This window comes from Martes martes, assembly GCF_963455335.1.
Source record: "Martes martes genome assembly, chromosome: X".
In the NCBI taxonomy this organism is placed as follows: domain Eukaryota; kingdom Metazoa; phylum Chordata; class Mammalia; order Carnivora; family Mustelidae; genus Martes; species Martes martes.
In genome coordinates this window covers 53272159-53288535 of record NC_137897.1, presented here as the reverse complement: position 1 = coordinate 53288535, position 16377 = coordinate 53272159, and the positions used below count along the sequence as shown (strand labels likewise).

The window sequence follows — 16377 nt, the reverse complement described above, 5'->3', positions numbered from 1 at the left end:
ATGGATCCCTGCTGAGGCAGGGCAGGAAGAAAACTTTTTAATAGGAAGATCCCAATGTTACCAAGGCACAGCCAGCAAAGAAAGGTGGGAACAAGCTTTTTGAACATACCTCTTGTAACTGAGATTCTTTCTTTTTGGAAGATAGATGTAAGTGCCGATCCAGCAAGGAATAAAACCTCTCACCATCCTTTTCAAATTTTTTTTTCCGCTCCTAGATGTGGGAGAGAAAGCACACATTAAGATATCTATATATTTTGGGGGAACCTGCGTGGCTCAGTGGGTTAAACCTCTGCCTTTGAGTCAGGTCATGATCTCAGGGTCCTGGGATCGAGCCCCACATCAGGCTCACTGCTCAGCAGAGAGCCTCTTTCCCTTCTCTCTCTGCCTACTTGTGATCTCTCTCTCTGTCAAATAAATAAAATCTTTAAAAAAAAGATATCTATAGTTTTTAATTCACTCCACTCAGAACTGAGAATAAAGAATGCAGTGTCAGGTTTCATGTGTTGGCTTTCCAATCTCTCTAGCCTCTGGAAAGAACAAAGAAAGAGAGAATTTGCTTTTGCATTGGTCTCAGCGGTTTCGGTTCCCTCAAATATAACCCTGAACTATTCCACTTATACAATTGGCAATTCCTATTAGTGCAGCTGAAGGCTCTGGGAGCTGTTGCTCAGAAAATGACACTTAAGATGGGCCTGTACACTTGTTACTTTTTCTTCTTCCCAATATTTTTCTTGATTTTTCACATGCATTAACTACTCATTCATTTTTTTCAAAGGAGAAAGAAGGAACAGAGTGATAAACTAAATATATGCCTTCAAAAGTAAGATACAATGCATTTAGACAGACTAATACTAAGTAAAACATTTCCAAGGCAATAGGAACCTTGGAATGCCTCTATAAATGATGAGTTCTTTGACACTGTTTAAGCTTTTTGCTACTGCCTATTAAAAGATGATATTAAAAATGAGGAAACAATCCTGGAAAGTGTAGCTAGAGAGCAAGAGTCAAAAAGCTTTACGGAAGATGGAGAACTCAGTCATCACTCTCCTTAAGTATGAAATTTAATTAAGTTCTCTGCCTCAGCACAACCGAAAGTCACACAGCTCCAAAGGAGCATTAAAAATGCTCATCTGTTACACACTAATGCTGACACTCTGCAATCCTCTCAACACCATGCTGGGAAATTCATGTAAAAAGACTGTTGTGTCATAGTAAATCCAAATTCACTGAGCACCTACAGTATGCCAGTTACTGCAAGAGACACACAGACAAAAAGAAGAAAGAAAAAAAAAACAAAAAACAAAAAACCTCCCCCATGATTTATTTCTAGAGGCAATCTGTTCCCAGGCAGAAAGCCAGGACAGAAATCAGTGACCTCTGATCTGGAAAGAAAGTGCTTTTTACCAAAGATAAAGAAGTAGAGAGGAAGCTATCATTAACTGAGGCCCACATCAGGTCAGGCAGTAAAGTAGGTACTTACAATCCATTATTTCACTTAGTCTTCAAAACCCTGAGAAATAGATATTGTAAAGGAACTTAAGGTTCTAAAAAAGTGAACTAACTTGCCCAAGGTCACATAATATATAGATCTATTTGATTTCTTCCACATAGTCAAATAGAGCCCAGATGATCATACAAGGAATTACACACAGGAGGCCTGTAAATAACCAAGAAACTTTGTGAATAAAACTGAAGCAGGTCTATAGCCCTAGCCCAAACTCATACCAAAACACATGAGATAGAAATTTTCACACAAAACATTTGTAAGATAAACTGTTCCTACAGCTGGTGAATTTTTCAAAGTAGCAATTCCTTGAAGAAAGCATTAGGGCCAGAAAATGTGAATTTTCTAAGAACAGATAAAGTTCTGTTGGTCACTTCCTCCTCCAATTCCTTTTTTAAAATAAAAACTATGAAATGTAACTGACATATCATAAAATTCATCCTTTTAAAGTGAACAATTAAGGGGTTTTTAGTGTATTTACAAAGTTGTGCAACCATCACTGCTGTCTAATTCCAGAATATTTCCATCACCTAAGATAAACCCTATACTTATTAGCAGTCATTTCCTCCCTTCTCCCAATACTCACCTCAAGAAGTCACAATTTAATTTTTGTCTCTATGGATTTGTATATTCTAGAGATTTCATATAATTCTAGTCATACAATATGTGACCATGTGGGCGTCTTCTCACACTTAGCATGTTTTCAAGATTCATCCATGTATCAGTACTTTATTCTTTCTATGGCTGAATAATATTTGATTATATGGATATACCATGTATTCTTTATAAATTTATCAGTTGATGAACATTTCCTCAGCAATTATGAATAATGCTGCTGTGAACATTCATGTACAAGATTTTCTGTGGTCATGTTTTCAATTCTTTTGGGCATATATACATAAGTAGTGGAACTGCTGAGTGATATGGCAACTCTGTGTTTGACTATCTAAGACACGGCCAAATGGTTTTCCAAAGCAGGAGTATCATTTTACATTGTTAACAGCAATGAATGAGAGTTCCAATTTCTACACATCCTCACCAACTCTTATGTGTCTTTTTGGTTACAAATAACCTAGTGGGTGTTAACTTGCATTTACTGTAGTTTGACTTCCAAATGTCTAATTATGTCTTTTCATGTGTTTATTGACCCTTTGTGTATATCTGTATACATACACACATATGTATATTCTTCAAAGAAATGTTTATTTAATTATTTTCCCCATTTTTAAATTTTTATTTATTTATTTTTTTAAAGATTTTATTTATTTATTTGACAAGTAGGCAGAGAGGCAGGCAGAGAGAGAAAGAGAGGAGAAAGCAGGCTCCCTGCCGAGCAGAGAGCCCGATTTGGGGCTTGATCCCAGGACCCTGAGATCATGACCTGAGCCGAAGGCAGAGGCTTAACCCACTGAGCCACCCAGGTGCCCCTATTTTCCCCATTTTTAAATTTGGTTTGTATCTTTGTATTTTCAAGTTACAAGAATTTATTACATAACTCTGAATACCAGCTGTGGTGTATTTTCTCCCATTCTTTGGGTTGTTTTGGCACTTTATTGTAGTGTCCTTTGAAGCATGAACATTTTTAATTTTGTGAAGTCCAATCAGCCTGTTTTCTTTAATTTCTTGTGTTTTTGGTGTTATATCTCAGAAAACACTGCCTGATTAAAGGTCATGAAGATTTATAGCTATATTCTTCCAAGAACTTTATATTTTTTTGTTTTAATTTTTGAACTCAGTGTGATATAGGGCTACAACTTCATTCTTTTGCATATGGAGAGTGCGTAGTCTCAGAACCATTTGTTCTAAAGGCTATTCATTCCCTATTGATTTGTTTTGGCATTCTCAGAAAATATCAATTAGCCTTAAATGTATAGGTTTATTTCTGGACTCTCAGTTCTATTCTATTAATCTATAAATCTATCTTCATGTCAGCACCACACTGCCTTGATTACTATAGCTTTGTAGCAAGTTCTGAAAGTAAAGACTGAGACTCTTTTTTTCAATATTTCTTTTTCTATCTAGTCTTCTGTTTGGATTTTAGGGTTACCTTATCAAGCTATGAAAAATGGCCAGCTGGAATTTTGGTAAAGATGACACTGAATCTGTAGATCACTTCTGTGACTATCCTATCTTAGCAATATGAAGTCTGACTCATGAACACAAGATGTGTTTCTATTTATCTTTCTATTTATTTAAGTCTTAGTTAATTTATACCATTAATGTTTTGTACTTTTCAATGTATAAGACTTGCACTTTTTTAAATTTATATGTAAGTATTTTAATTTTTTGATGCTACTGCAAGTGGGAATTTTTAAATTTAATTTTCAGATCGTTTACTAATAGTGTATAGAAATACAATTTATTTTTGCATATTGATTTTGTATCCTGCAACCTTCATGAACCAATTCCAATGGGGGGTGTGTGTGTGTGTAACTTAGGATTCTATATATAAGATGATGTAATCAGCAAATAGAGACAGTTTTACTTCTTCCTTTCCAATCTTGGCTATTTATCCTGGGTAGAACCCCCAGAACAATGGTAAATAGAAGTGCCAAGAGTGGACACCCTTGATTTCTTGATATTAGAAGGAAAGATTATAGTCTTTCACTATTATGTATATGGTATTAGTAATGGGTTTTTATATTTCTCAATTATCAGGTTGAGAAAGTTCCCATCTATTCCTAGTTTGTAAAATATTTTTATCATGATAGGGTGGTGGATTTTGTCAAAAGACTTCTTTGTGCTGAGATGTTCTTGTACTTTTGTCCTATAACCCATTAATATGTTATAAAATATTGATTGATTTTTGTTGGATGTTAAACCAACCATGCATTCAAGGGACAAATTTCACTTGGTTATGGTATATACTTATTTTTATATGCTGCTGGATTTGGTTGGCCTGTATTTTGCTGAGAACTTTTACAACTATACAGTAGTACACCGGTATCCACAATTTTGCTTTCCACATTTCAGTTACTGAAGTCCATCAAAGTCTGCAAGAAGAACATCCTCTTTCTGATATAACATCAGAAGGTCAAAAATAGCCTAAAGATCTGTCACAGTGCTTATGTCATTCATGTCACTTCATCTGATCACACAGGAATTTTATCATGTCACATTATCACAAGAAGGGTAAAGAAGGGTAAATAGAGTACAAAAAGTATTTAGAGAGAAAGAGAAACCACATTCTTACAACTTTCATTATAGTATTGTTCTATTTTATTTTTAGCTATTATTGTTAATCTCTTACTGTACCTAATTTATAAACTTTATAACTTTATAAAACTTTTATAACTTCATAAATATATATGATATATATATTATAAATATATATGTATGCATAGGAAAATTATATATATACACACATGCACATATGTACATATATACATACATACACAAATATACAGTTGGGTACTAAAAATTTAGTATCTATACATACATACATACATACATACATACATGGCTTGGTACTATCCAAGGTTTCAGGCATCCACTGTGGGGGTCTTAGAATGTATCCCTCATAGATAAGGGGGAACAACTCTATTCATGAGACATACCAGCACGTAGTTTTGATTTCTTGGTATGCATTTGTTTTTGTATCAGGGTAATATTTGCCTTATAGAATGAGTTGGGAGGCATTTCTTCCTCTTTTGTTTTTGGAAGAGTTTGCAAAAGATAAGTGTTAATTCTTTAAACATTAGGTAGAATTCCCAGTGGGTCCAGTTAGTCCAGAGTTTTTCTTTCTAAAAGTCTATTAAGATTTTCTATTTCTTCTGGAGTTCACTTACATTTAATTCCACTAATGTCAAAAATCAGTGACATCAGCCTACTATTTCTAGGACATTCCAATATTGGTTAAAAAGGACTTTCATTTCAGGGATAATTTGACTCCAAAGTCAAATAGAGCAGAGGCTCTGATCAACAGTCACTGTCCATCCTCAAGTTAATTGTATTAAGACAATTGTTAGACAGATGAAGAAGGAAAGGAACCCTATACATTGAGAATACAACTTTCCCAAGCAGAATGTGAGTTTCTTTATTGTATGTCAACTACCAACTCTAAATGCTAGGTTTAAATTTAACATTTTTTTTTATTTAATAGAAATTTATACATAAAGGGAGACTGAATAGAGAAAACAGAACCAAAAAATGTGCTTGCAGCATTACACTCATAATGCCCATGTGATCACTTAAGAAGCATTCATGTTTAAGACTTTTTTTACTTTTCTTAAAATTCAAATTATCATCTAGTTCCATGCAGTAGGTTAAGACAAGCAGCTATCCCAAGTCACATTTTCCTATTTCCTCTTCTCTAGAAATAACCTTTTTCTGTCTCCAAGCTAATTACCTAGTATTTACTCCCATATTTCTAATATCTCAAAATAAATTTATATTCCTATTATGAATTTTTAAGTTTATCTGTTAACTTCCAAAGAAAGATGAGGATTTAACTCTTTCCTCTGTCTCATCACCACCATCTCCTTTGCTCCCAACCCCAAAACCATTTCCTGATACACCCAATATACTTTTAATGCAATTTTTCTTTGATTTATAGTCAGTAATTATAGTTTTATGACAATCTAAGTATTACTTATAGCTTATATATATATTTCATTAATGTTAATTTCCTATACAACTATATAACTAACAAACCATCCTAAATACCCAAGAAATTGACCTAAACACAGGTAGAATAAACTCCACAGCAAAAAATAGAGGCCACATGAAAGAAGGTAGGAAGAATGGAGATGTGCTTTGGGAGAGAAACAGATCATGGCTGCTGCAGTCACAGAGAAGGGTGAGAGACACACTAGCATACAGGGGAGTTCACAAGGAAAATGAATTCCTGTAGCAATTGACTTGGAAAACAAGAGGGGCCAAATTTCTTGAGTTCTTACAACCAGCAGGGTTAAAACCTGGAGTTTTAAAGGTAAGCAGGTTTGGCTGGGATAGAGTCCAAAGGCATTGCAGTGCTCTTGGAGAGAAGGCAGGCAATCTGGTGACAAATAGCAGGGAAGGAACAATCTGAAGACCCTGGGGCATAGAGTGGGGAGGTTACTCACTCATCTCAGAGCATGTCCCAGAGAGAGAGAATTCAAGGAAAGACACCTCTGGGTCAAGGAACCTGGCCAGTGACATTTCTATCCTCCAACACCTCCACATAAGCACAGGACCACACGCAGAAACCAGCGTAAACACCAACCCTTCCTACTTCACATGCTTACAAGTCTTCCATCTCCCACACTCTAGTGGAACCACCCTTTGCAGTCATTCTTGACTCAGTCCCAGTGTGGTGGGGACCCTCTCTGGGAAGAGTGGCCCACACCCCTGCTCATACCATGTATCCCAATATGAGAGTTTTGCAGAGCCTCAGTTCTGGGAGCAGGGGGGATAGGTGTCATTTCACAATCATACCAGAGCACATCTTGTTAAAATGCACCACACTGAGGCTAAGGACTGAACACTGCCCATAACAGGCAAAGAGAACCCTGACAGACGACTGACCCAAAGGATAAATCAGATAGGACAAAACGAAGGACACATGCAGCACACACTGGGGACACTACTGAAAGTGCCAGAACCTGGAGAACAGGGGACATGACATGGAAGGACACAATAAGACCTCTTCTTCATAAGGACATTAACCTCAAAAACAGAAGATGTAGCTGACTTTCCTAACACAGAGAAACAGGCACAGAGACATAAACAAAATGAGAAGACAGAGAAATTTATCCAAAATGAAAGAACAGGACAGGCCATGGCCAGAGAGCTAAGTGAAACAGATATAAATCACATGCCTGATCATTTAAAGATCACAAGAATAATAACAGTACTTGAAAAAAGAGAGAAAGACATGAGTGAGACCCTTAAAACCTGGATAAGAAATAACATAGGAGAGTTAAATGACTCAATAAATGAAATGCGAACCATGACTGATAGAATGTACAGAAGGCTGGAAGAAGCTGAGGAAGGAATTGATGACATAGAAGAATAATGGAAAGAATAATGGAAAGAAATTAAGAAATTAAGAAATTAAGCTGAACAAAAGAGAGAAAAAAGAATTGCATAAAATGAAAATAGACTTAAGGAACTCAGAGCCTCTATCGAATGTAGTAACATTTGTATCACAGGAGTCCCAGAAGAAGAAGATGTAGAAAAGAGGGCAGAATATTTATTTGAAGAAATAATAGCTGAAAACGTCCCAAAACTGGGGAAGGAAACAGATATCCAGATCTCGGAGACACAGAGAACCTTCATCAAAATCAACAAAAACAGATTAATTGTAATTAAATTGGCAAAGTATAGTGATAAAGAAAAAAAAATCTAAAAACAGCAAGACAAAAGAAATAAGTTACAAGGAAAACCCTATAAGGCTATCAGCTGATTTTTTTAGCAGAAAATTTCAAAGCCAGAAGGAAGTGGAATGATATATTCAAAGTGCTGAATGGGAAAAATCTGAAGCTAAGAACACTATATCAGGCAAGGCTATCCTTCAGAACAGGAGAGAGAAAGACTTTCCAAGATGAACAAAAACTGGAATTCATGATCACTAAATCAGCCCTGCAAGAAATATTAACAGAACTCTTTGAGTGGAAAGGAGAGGCCCAAACTGATGGCATAAAGGTAGGAATCACAAAAGCAAATAAAAATCATAAAAGCAAGTAAAAATCAGTCAAGGAAATCACAAAATAAAAGTATGTAAAATAAGACAACACATACCTAACGTGGAAAGGAGTAAAGAATGGATTCAGGGGTGCCTGGGAGCTTCAGTTAAGTGTCCAGCTCTTGGTTTCAACTCAGTTCATGACCTCAGGGTTGTGGGATCAAGCCCCTCATCAGGCCTATTGGTCAGTGAGTCTGCTTGGAATTCTATGCCTTTCTTTCCATATTTCCCTTCCTTGTTCTCTCACTCTCTCTCAAATAAATAAATAAATAATTTTTTTGAAAATAAAAAAAAAAAAAAAGAATGGGTTCAAACTTAAGCAGCCATCAATATACTATAGACTACTATATACCGAAGAGGTTATATACAAACTTAATGTTAACTATATATCAAAATCCACTAATAAATATGCAAAGAGTAAAGAGAAAGAAATCCAAATATGTCACTGAAGAAAACCAGCAAACCTTAAAGGAATGACAAGAAAGGATTACAGGAAATCTTCATAAACAAGCAAAAAACAATAAAATGGTGATAAATGCTTATCTATCAATAATTACATTGAATGTGAATGGACTAAATGCACAAACAAAAGACACAAGGTGACAGAATGAATTTTAAAAAATAGACCCATCTATGTGCTGCCAACCAAGAGACTCATTTTAGACCAAAAGAAACCAACAGAATGAAAATGAGGGATGAAGAAACATCTATCATGCAAATGGATGTCAAAAGAAAGCCAGAGCAGCAATAGTTATATTGGACAAGATAGACCTTTAAAACAGAGTATAGCAAGAGATGAAGGACACTATAGAATCATAAGTGGGAAAACTCAACAAGAATATATAACAATTGTAAATATTTCTACATCCAATATGGGAACATGCCAATACATAAAACAGATAATAAAAAATATAAAGGACCTAACTGATAATAATACAATAAAGGTAGGTGATGGGAAATAAAAAATGTACTTCTCCTGATGAGCACTGGGTGATGTATGGAATTGTTAAATCACTAAATTATACATGTGAAACTAATATTACACTGTATATTAACTAACTTGAATTTAAATTAAAACTTAAACTCCTTGATAACTCAAAAAAATGAAGGAAGAATTACATAATTTTACATTAGATGAAGACATCAATACCCACTTTCAATAATGGATAAAGTATACAGACAGAAGATCAATAAGGAAATGCAAAACAAACAATACCATAAATTATCTATACCTAACAGACACATGTTAAACATCTCACCTAAGAAAAGCAGGAAACACATACCTCTCAACTATACAAGGAATATTTTCTAGGCTAGAGGAGCAAGATGGTAGAGGAGTAGGACACCTAAAATATCATCGAGTCCCAGGAGTTCAGCTAGATAGTTATCAAACCATCCTGAACACCTAAAAACCCAACAGGATATTGAAGAGAAGAAGAGAAGTGATTCTAGGAATAGAAAACTTACCATTTTCTGGAAGGGAGGATGTGCAGAGAAGCGAATCCAAGGTGATATATGAGAAGATAAACTGTGGGGGGGAGGAGTAGGCTCTCAGCAAGTGGTAGAGCACCAGAGTACAAAATCAGAACTTTTAGAAGTCTGCTCCACTGAGGAACGTCACTCTAGAGGCTAAGCTGGGGGTTAGAGCAATTGCAGGGACAGTGTCGTCTCAGGACCCACAGGATCTCCAAAAGACAAGGGTGTCTGAGTGTGGCAGAGCTCCCAGGTATGAGTGTGGGGAAGCCAGCTGCAGAGACATAGCCAAGGAGTTGGCTCTCAGCTCTGGGTTACCTTAAACTGTGATCCGAGTTACAGTTGGGCCAATGCTCTTTGAGCAGGGACCCCACAAGTGGCAGATGCAGGGAGACCCCCCCTCCTTCCTCCTCTAGGAGGAAAGGCATAGGAGTATGAGGTATGGATCTACAGGGTTCAGAGACTCCAAAAGGAGCCATGTGCAGGAGACAGAAATGCTCAGTCACAGGCTGGATAAGCACGGAATGCATCAGGAGACCAGGGAGACAGGAGTGATTAACTGCTGATCTCTGAGGACACATTGAGGACTGGGTCCCTGAGCTCTCAGCTCCTCTGGGCCAGATATTGGGAGGCCGCCATCTTCATTTCTGTACTCCAAAGCTGTATGTAAAGTGTTCAAGGAACAAAAGCTACTGAGAGCAAAACTGAACAGATTACTTAGACTGGCCCTTGGCAAGGGCGGTGCAATTCCTCCTCAGACAAAGATATTTGAGAATCTCTGCAAGATATTTGAGAATCACTGCAACAGGCCCATCCCCCAAAAGATCAACAAGAACATCCAGGGAAGAACAAGTTCACCAATCAATGAAAACTGCAAAACCTCAGAGCTATGGGAATACATCACATAGAATTCATGTGTTTCTTCCCATGATTCTTTAGTCATTCAAAGATAAATTTATTTTTATTTTTTTTCTTATTCTATTTTTTTAAATTTTTCCTCTTTCCTATTTTAACATTTCTTAACTACTTTATCTCATAAATAAATTTTTAGAACTCTTTTTCAATTTTCATTGTTATAGACATATTCTATCCCTTCATTGTATTTACCCTAATTTTTTGGATATGTAACGGTTTTTCTTTCTTTAAAATTTTGGGATATACTTTCATCAAATACATCAGAATATACCCTAAATCTAGTGCATGGCATTATTCTAGTCTCTAGCCTGATCATATTCTTTCCTCTTCTTTCTTTCTTTTTTTCAACCAACTTATTTTCTCAATTTCTAATTTAGAGTCTTTTTTAAATTTCATCTTTACAGTCATATTCCATTCCTTCCTCGTCTTTATACTTATTTATATTTATATATTCTTTTTCTTTGAAATTTTGGGAGGCAGTTTCTAATAACAGACCAAAATATGACCCCAAATCAAGAGTGTGGCTCTGCTCGATTCATATATATATCCATCCATATATATATATATATATATGGATGGATATATATATATATATAGATATAGATATAGATATTAGATATTAGATTCACCAATCTAATATCCATATATATATATCCATCCATATATATATATGGATGGATATATATATATGAATCGAGCAGAGCCACACTCTTGATTTGGGGTCATATTTGGGGTCCATATATATATATATATATATATATATATATATACGGATGGATATATATACTGTGATCACAGTGTGTGTCACATACACACACACATATACATATATAAACGCATATATGTATGTATATATGTATACATATGTATACATATATATGTATATATGTGTATGTATACGTATATATACACACATATGTGTATATATGTATATATATGTGTGTATATATGTATACATATATACACACATATGTATGTATATATATGTATATATATATATACATATGTATATATGTATATTTTTCCTCCTTTCTTCTCCCACCAGTTCTGGGTCTCTTCTGATTTGGTTACTGTATATTTTTCTGGGGTTGTTGCTACCATATGAGTATTCTGACCCTTTCATTCAGCTATTCTTATCTGGATAAAATGACATGGTGGAAAAACTCACCTCAAAAAAAAAAAAAAAAAGAAAAGAAAAGAAAAGAAAAAGACGCAGTATCAACTTCTAGGGACCTAATTTATACAGACATTAGTAAGATATCAGAACCAGAGTTCAGAATGACGATTATCTAGGTGCTAGCAGGGCTTAAAAAAAGCATGGACGATACTAGAGAATCCATTTCTGGAGAAATAAAATCCCTTTCTAGAGAAATATAAAAACTAAAATGTAAGCAGTTGAAATTTAAAAAACTATTAATGAGGAGCAATAAAAAATATAGGCTCTTACTGCCAGGATAAATGAGGCAGAAGAGAGAATTAGTGATATAGAAGACCAAATGATGAATAATACAAAAGCTGAGCAAAAGAGAGGTAAACAAATCCTGGATCACCAGGGGAGAATTCGAGAGATAAGTGATACCATAAGACAAAACAGTATTAGAATAATTGGGATCCCAGAAGAAGAGAGAGAGGGGCAGAAGGTATATTAGAACAAATTATAGCAGAGAACGTCCCTAATTTAGGGAAGGAAACAAGCATCAAAATCGAGGAGCTGCAGAGAACCCCCCTCAAAATAAATAAAAATAGGTCAACACTCCATCATCTAATAGTAAAACATAAAACTCTGAGGGACAAGAAGAAAATCCTGAAAGCAGTCTGGGACATGAGGTCTGTAAAATACAATGGTAGAAATATTAGACTGGCAGAAGACCTATCCACAGAGACTTCGCAGGCCAAAAAGAACAGGCATGATATATTCAGAGTGCTAAACAAGAAAAATATGTGGTCAAGCATACTATATCCCAGCTAGGCTGTCATTGAAAATAGAAGGAGAGATAAAAAGCTTCCAGGACAAACAAAAACTAAAATAATTTGTAAACACTAAAACCAGCCCTACAGGAAATATTGAAAGGAGTAATCTACACAAAGAGAGAGCCTAAAAGTAACAGACCAAAAGGAACAGAGACAATATACAGTAACAGTCACCTTACAGGCAATACAATGGCACTAAATTCATATCTCTCAAAAGTTACCCTGAATGTAAATGGGCTAAATGCCCCAACCAAAAGACACAGGGTATCAGAATGGATTAAAAAAAAAAAATCCATCAATATGCTGTCTGGAAGAGATTCATTTTAGACCCAAGGAAACATCCAGATTTAAAGTGAGGGGGTGGAAAAAATTTACAATGCTAATGGACACCAAAAGAAAGCTGGGTGGCAATCCTTATATCAAATAAGTTAAATTTTAAGGCAAAGTCTATAATAACCGATGAGGAAGGACACATATCATACTGAAAGGGTCTGTCCAACAAGAAGACCTAACAATTTTAAATATCTATGGGAGAAGCCAATTATATAAAGCAATTAATAACAAAATCTAAGAAAGAGATCAACAACAATAAATAATAGCAGGGGACTTTAACACGCCCCATGGACAGATCATCTAAGCAAAAGATCAACAAGGAAATAAAGGCCTTAAAACACACTGGAGCAGACGAACACCACAGATATATTCAGAACATTCCATCCCAAAGCAACAGAATACACATTCTTCTCTAGTATACATGGAACATTCCCCAGAATGGATCACATCCTGGGTCACAAATCAGGTCTCAACTGGTACCAAAAAATGGATCATTCCCTCCACATTTTCAGACCACAGTGCTTTGAAACTAGAACTCAACCACAAGAGGAAAGTTGGAAAGAACTGAAACACATGGAGGCTAATGAGCATCCTACTAAAGAATGAATGGATCAAACAGGAAATTAAAGAAGAATTGAAAAATTTCATGGAAAAAAATGAAAATGAAAACACAACTGTTCAAAATCTGTGGGACACAGCAAAGGTGGTCCTGAGAGGAAAGTAGAGAGTGATACAAGCCTTTATCAAGAAACAAAGAACCAGGATGGTCTCAAATATGCAATCTAACCCTACACCTAAAGGAGGTGGAGAAAGAAGAGCAAAAAAAGCCTAAACCCAGCAGGAGAAGAGACATATTAAAGGTCACAGAAGAAATCAATGAAATAGAAACCAAAAGAACAGTAGAACATACCAACAAAACTAGGAGTTGGTTCCTTGATTTGTGGAGCATAACAAATAATATGGAGGTTCTTTGAAAGAATTAATAAGATTGATAAGCCCTAACCAGCCTTATCAAAAAGAAAAGAGAAAGGACCCAAATTAATAAAAGCATGAATGAAAGAGGAGAGATCACAATCAACACAAAAGAAATACAAACAATTATAAGAAGATATTATGAGCAATTATACACCAGCAAATTTGAACACCTGGAAATGGATGTATTCCTAGAGACTTATAAACTACTAAAACTGAACCAAGAAGAAATAGAAAACCTGACCAAACCCATAACCAGTAAAGAGATTGAAGCAGTCATCAAAAATCTCCCCAAAACCTACAGCCCAGGGCCAGACAGCTTCCCGGGGGAATTCTACCAAACATTTAAAGAAGAATTAATATCTATTCTCCTGAAAATGTTCAAAAAAATAGAAATGGAAGGAAAACTTCCAAACTCACTTCATGATGCCACCATTACCTTCATCCCATAAACAGACAAAGACCCCATCAAAAAGGAGAATTACAGACTAATATCCTTGATGAACATGAATTCAAAAATTCTCACTAAAATAGTAGCCAATAGGATCCAACAGTACATTAAAAGGATTATTCACCATGACCAACTGGGATTAATTCCTGGGCTGCAAGGTTGGTTCAACATCTGCAAATTGATCAATGTGATACAATACATTAATAAAAGAAAGAACAAGAACCATATGATACTTTCAATAGATGCTGGAAAAGCATTGGACAAAGTACAGCATCCTTTCTTGATCAAAACTCTACACAGTGTACAGATAGAGGGTTCATAACTCAATATCATAAAACCCACCTATGAAAAAGTAACAGCAAATATCATTTTCAATGAGGAAAAAATGAGAAAATTTCTGCTAAGGTCAGGAACACAGCAAGGCTGTCCACCATCACCGATGTTATTCAACAGAGGACCAGATGTCCTAGCTTAACTAATCAGACAACAAAAAGAAATAAAAGGCATCCGAATCAGCAAAGAAGTCAAACTCTCACTCTGCAGATGATATGATACTTTATGTGGAATACCCAAAAAACTCCACTCCAAATCTGCTAGAACTCATACAAGAATTCAGTAAAGTGTCAGGATATAAAATAAATGCTCAGAAATCAATTGCATTTCTATAAACCAACAGCAAGACAGAAGAAAGAAAAATTAAGGAGTCAATCCCATTTACAACTGCACCCAAAACCATAAGATACCTAGGAATAAACCTAACCAAAGAGGCAAAGAATCTATACTCAGAAAACTATAAAGTACTCATGAAAGAAATTGAGAAAGACAAAAAGAAATGGAAAAATCTTCCATGCTCATAGATTGGAAGAACAAATACTGTGAAAATAACTATGCTACATAAAGCAATCTACACATTTAATTCAATCCCTATTAAAATACCATCCATCTTTTTTCAAAGAAATGGAACAAATAATCCTAAAATTTATATGGAACCAGAAAAGACCTCGAAAAGCCAGAGGAATGTTGAAAAAGAAAGCCATGTGTGTGGCATCACAATTCCAGATTTCAAGCTCTATTACAAACCTGTCATCATCAAGACAGTATGGTACTGGCACAAAAATAGACACATAGGTCAATGGAACAGAATAGAGAGCCCAGAAACAGAACATCAACTCTATGGTCAACTAATCTTCAAAAAAGCAGGAAAGAATGTCCAATGGAAAAAAGAGTGTCCCTTCAACAAATGGTGTTGGGAAAATTGGACAGCCACATGCAGAAAAATGAAACTGGACCATTTCCTAATACCACACATGAAAATAGACTCAAAATGGATGAAGGACCTCAATGTGAGAAAGGAATCCATCAGAATCCTTGAGGAGAACACAGGCAGCAATCTCGTTGACCTCAGCCACAGCAACTTCTTCCTAGAAACATCGCCAAAGGCAAGGGAAGCAAGGGAAAATTAAACTATTGGGGCATCATGAGGATCAAAAGCTTTGCACAGCAAAGGAAACAATAAACAAAACCAAAACACAAAAGACAACCAACAGAATGGGAGAAGATATTTGCAAACGACATATGAAGTACAGGGCTAGTATCCAAAATCTATAAAGAACTTATCAAACTCAACACCCAGAGAACAAATAATCCAATCAAGAAATGGGCAGAAGACATCAAAAGCCATTTCTGCAAAGAAGACAGCCAAATGGACAACAGACACATAAAATAGTGCTCCACATCACTCGGCATCAGGGAAATAAAAATCAAAACCACAGTGAGATACCACCTCAAACCAGTCAGAATGGCTAAAATTAACAAGTCAGGAAATGACAGATGTTGGTGAGGATGCAGAGAAAGGGGAACCCTTCTACACTGTTCGTGGGAATGTAAGCTGGTGCAGCCACTCTGGAAAACAGTATAGAGTTTCTTCAAAAACTGAAAATAGAGCTACCTTATGACCCAGCAATCCCCCTCCTCGGTACTTATGCAAAAGATACAAATGTAGTGAACCGAAGGGGCACGTGCACTCCAATGTTTATAGAAGCAATGTCCACAATAGCCAAAGTATGGAAAGAGCTCAATGTCCATCCACAGATG

At 35.8% G+C, this 16377-nt stretch overlaps 1 protein-coding gene across 1 annotated transcript in view; it reads right to left on the bottom strand.

Moving 5' to 3' along the window:
- Positions 1-16377, bottom strand: part of OPHN1 (oligophrenin 1) — a gene marked incomplete at its 5' end in the record, with an annotated part of 228896 nt that overhangs the window by 115256 nt on the left and 97263 nt on the right. The window contains one exon of the mRNA XM_080795513.1: positions 110-211. Coding sequence (XP_080651639.1) covers positions 110-211 — 102 coding nt within the window. The remainder of the gene's footprint in view (positions 1-109; positions 212-16377) is intronic.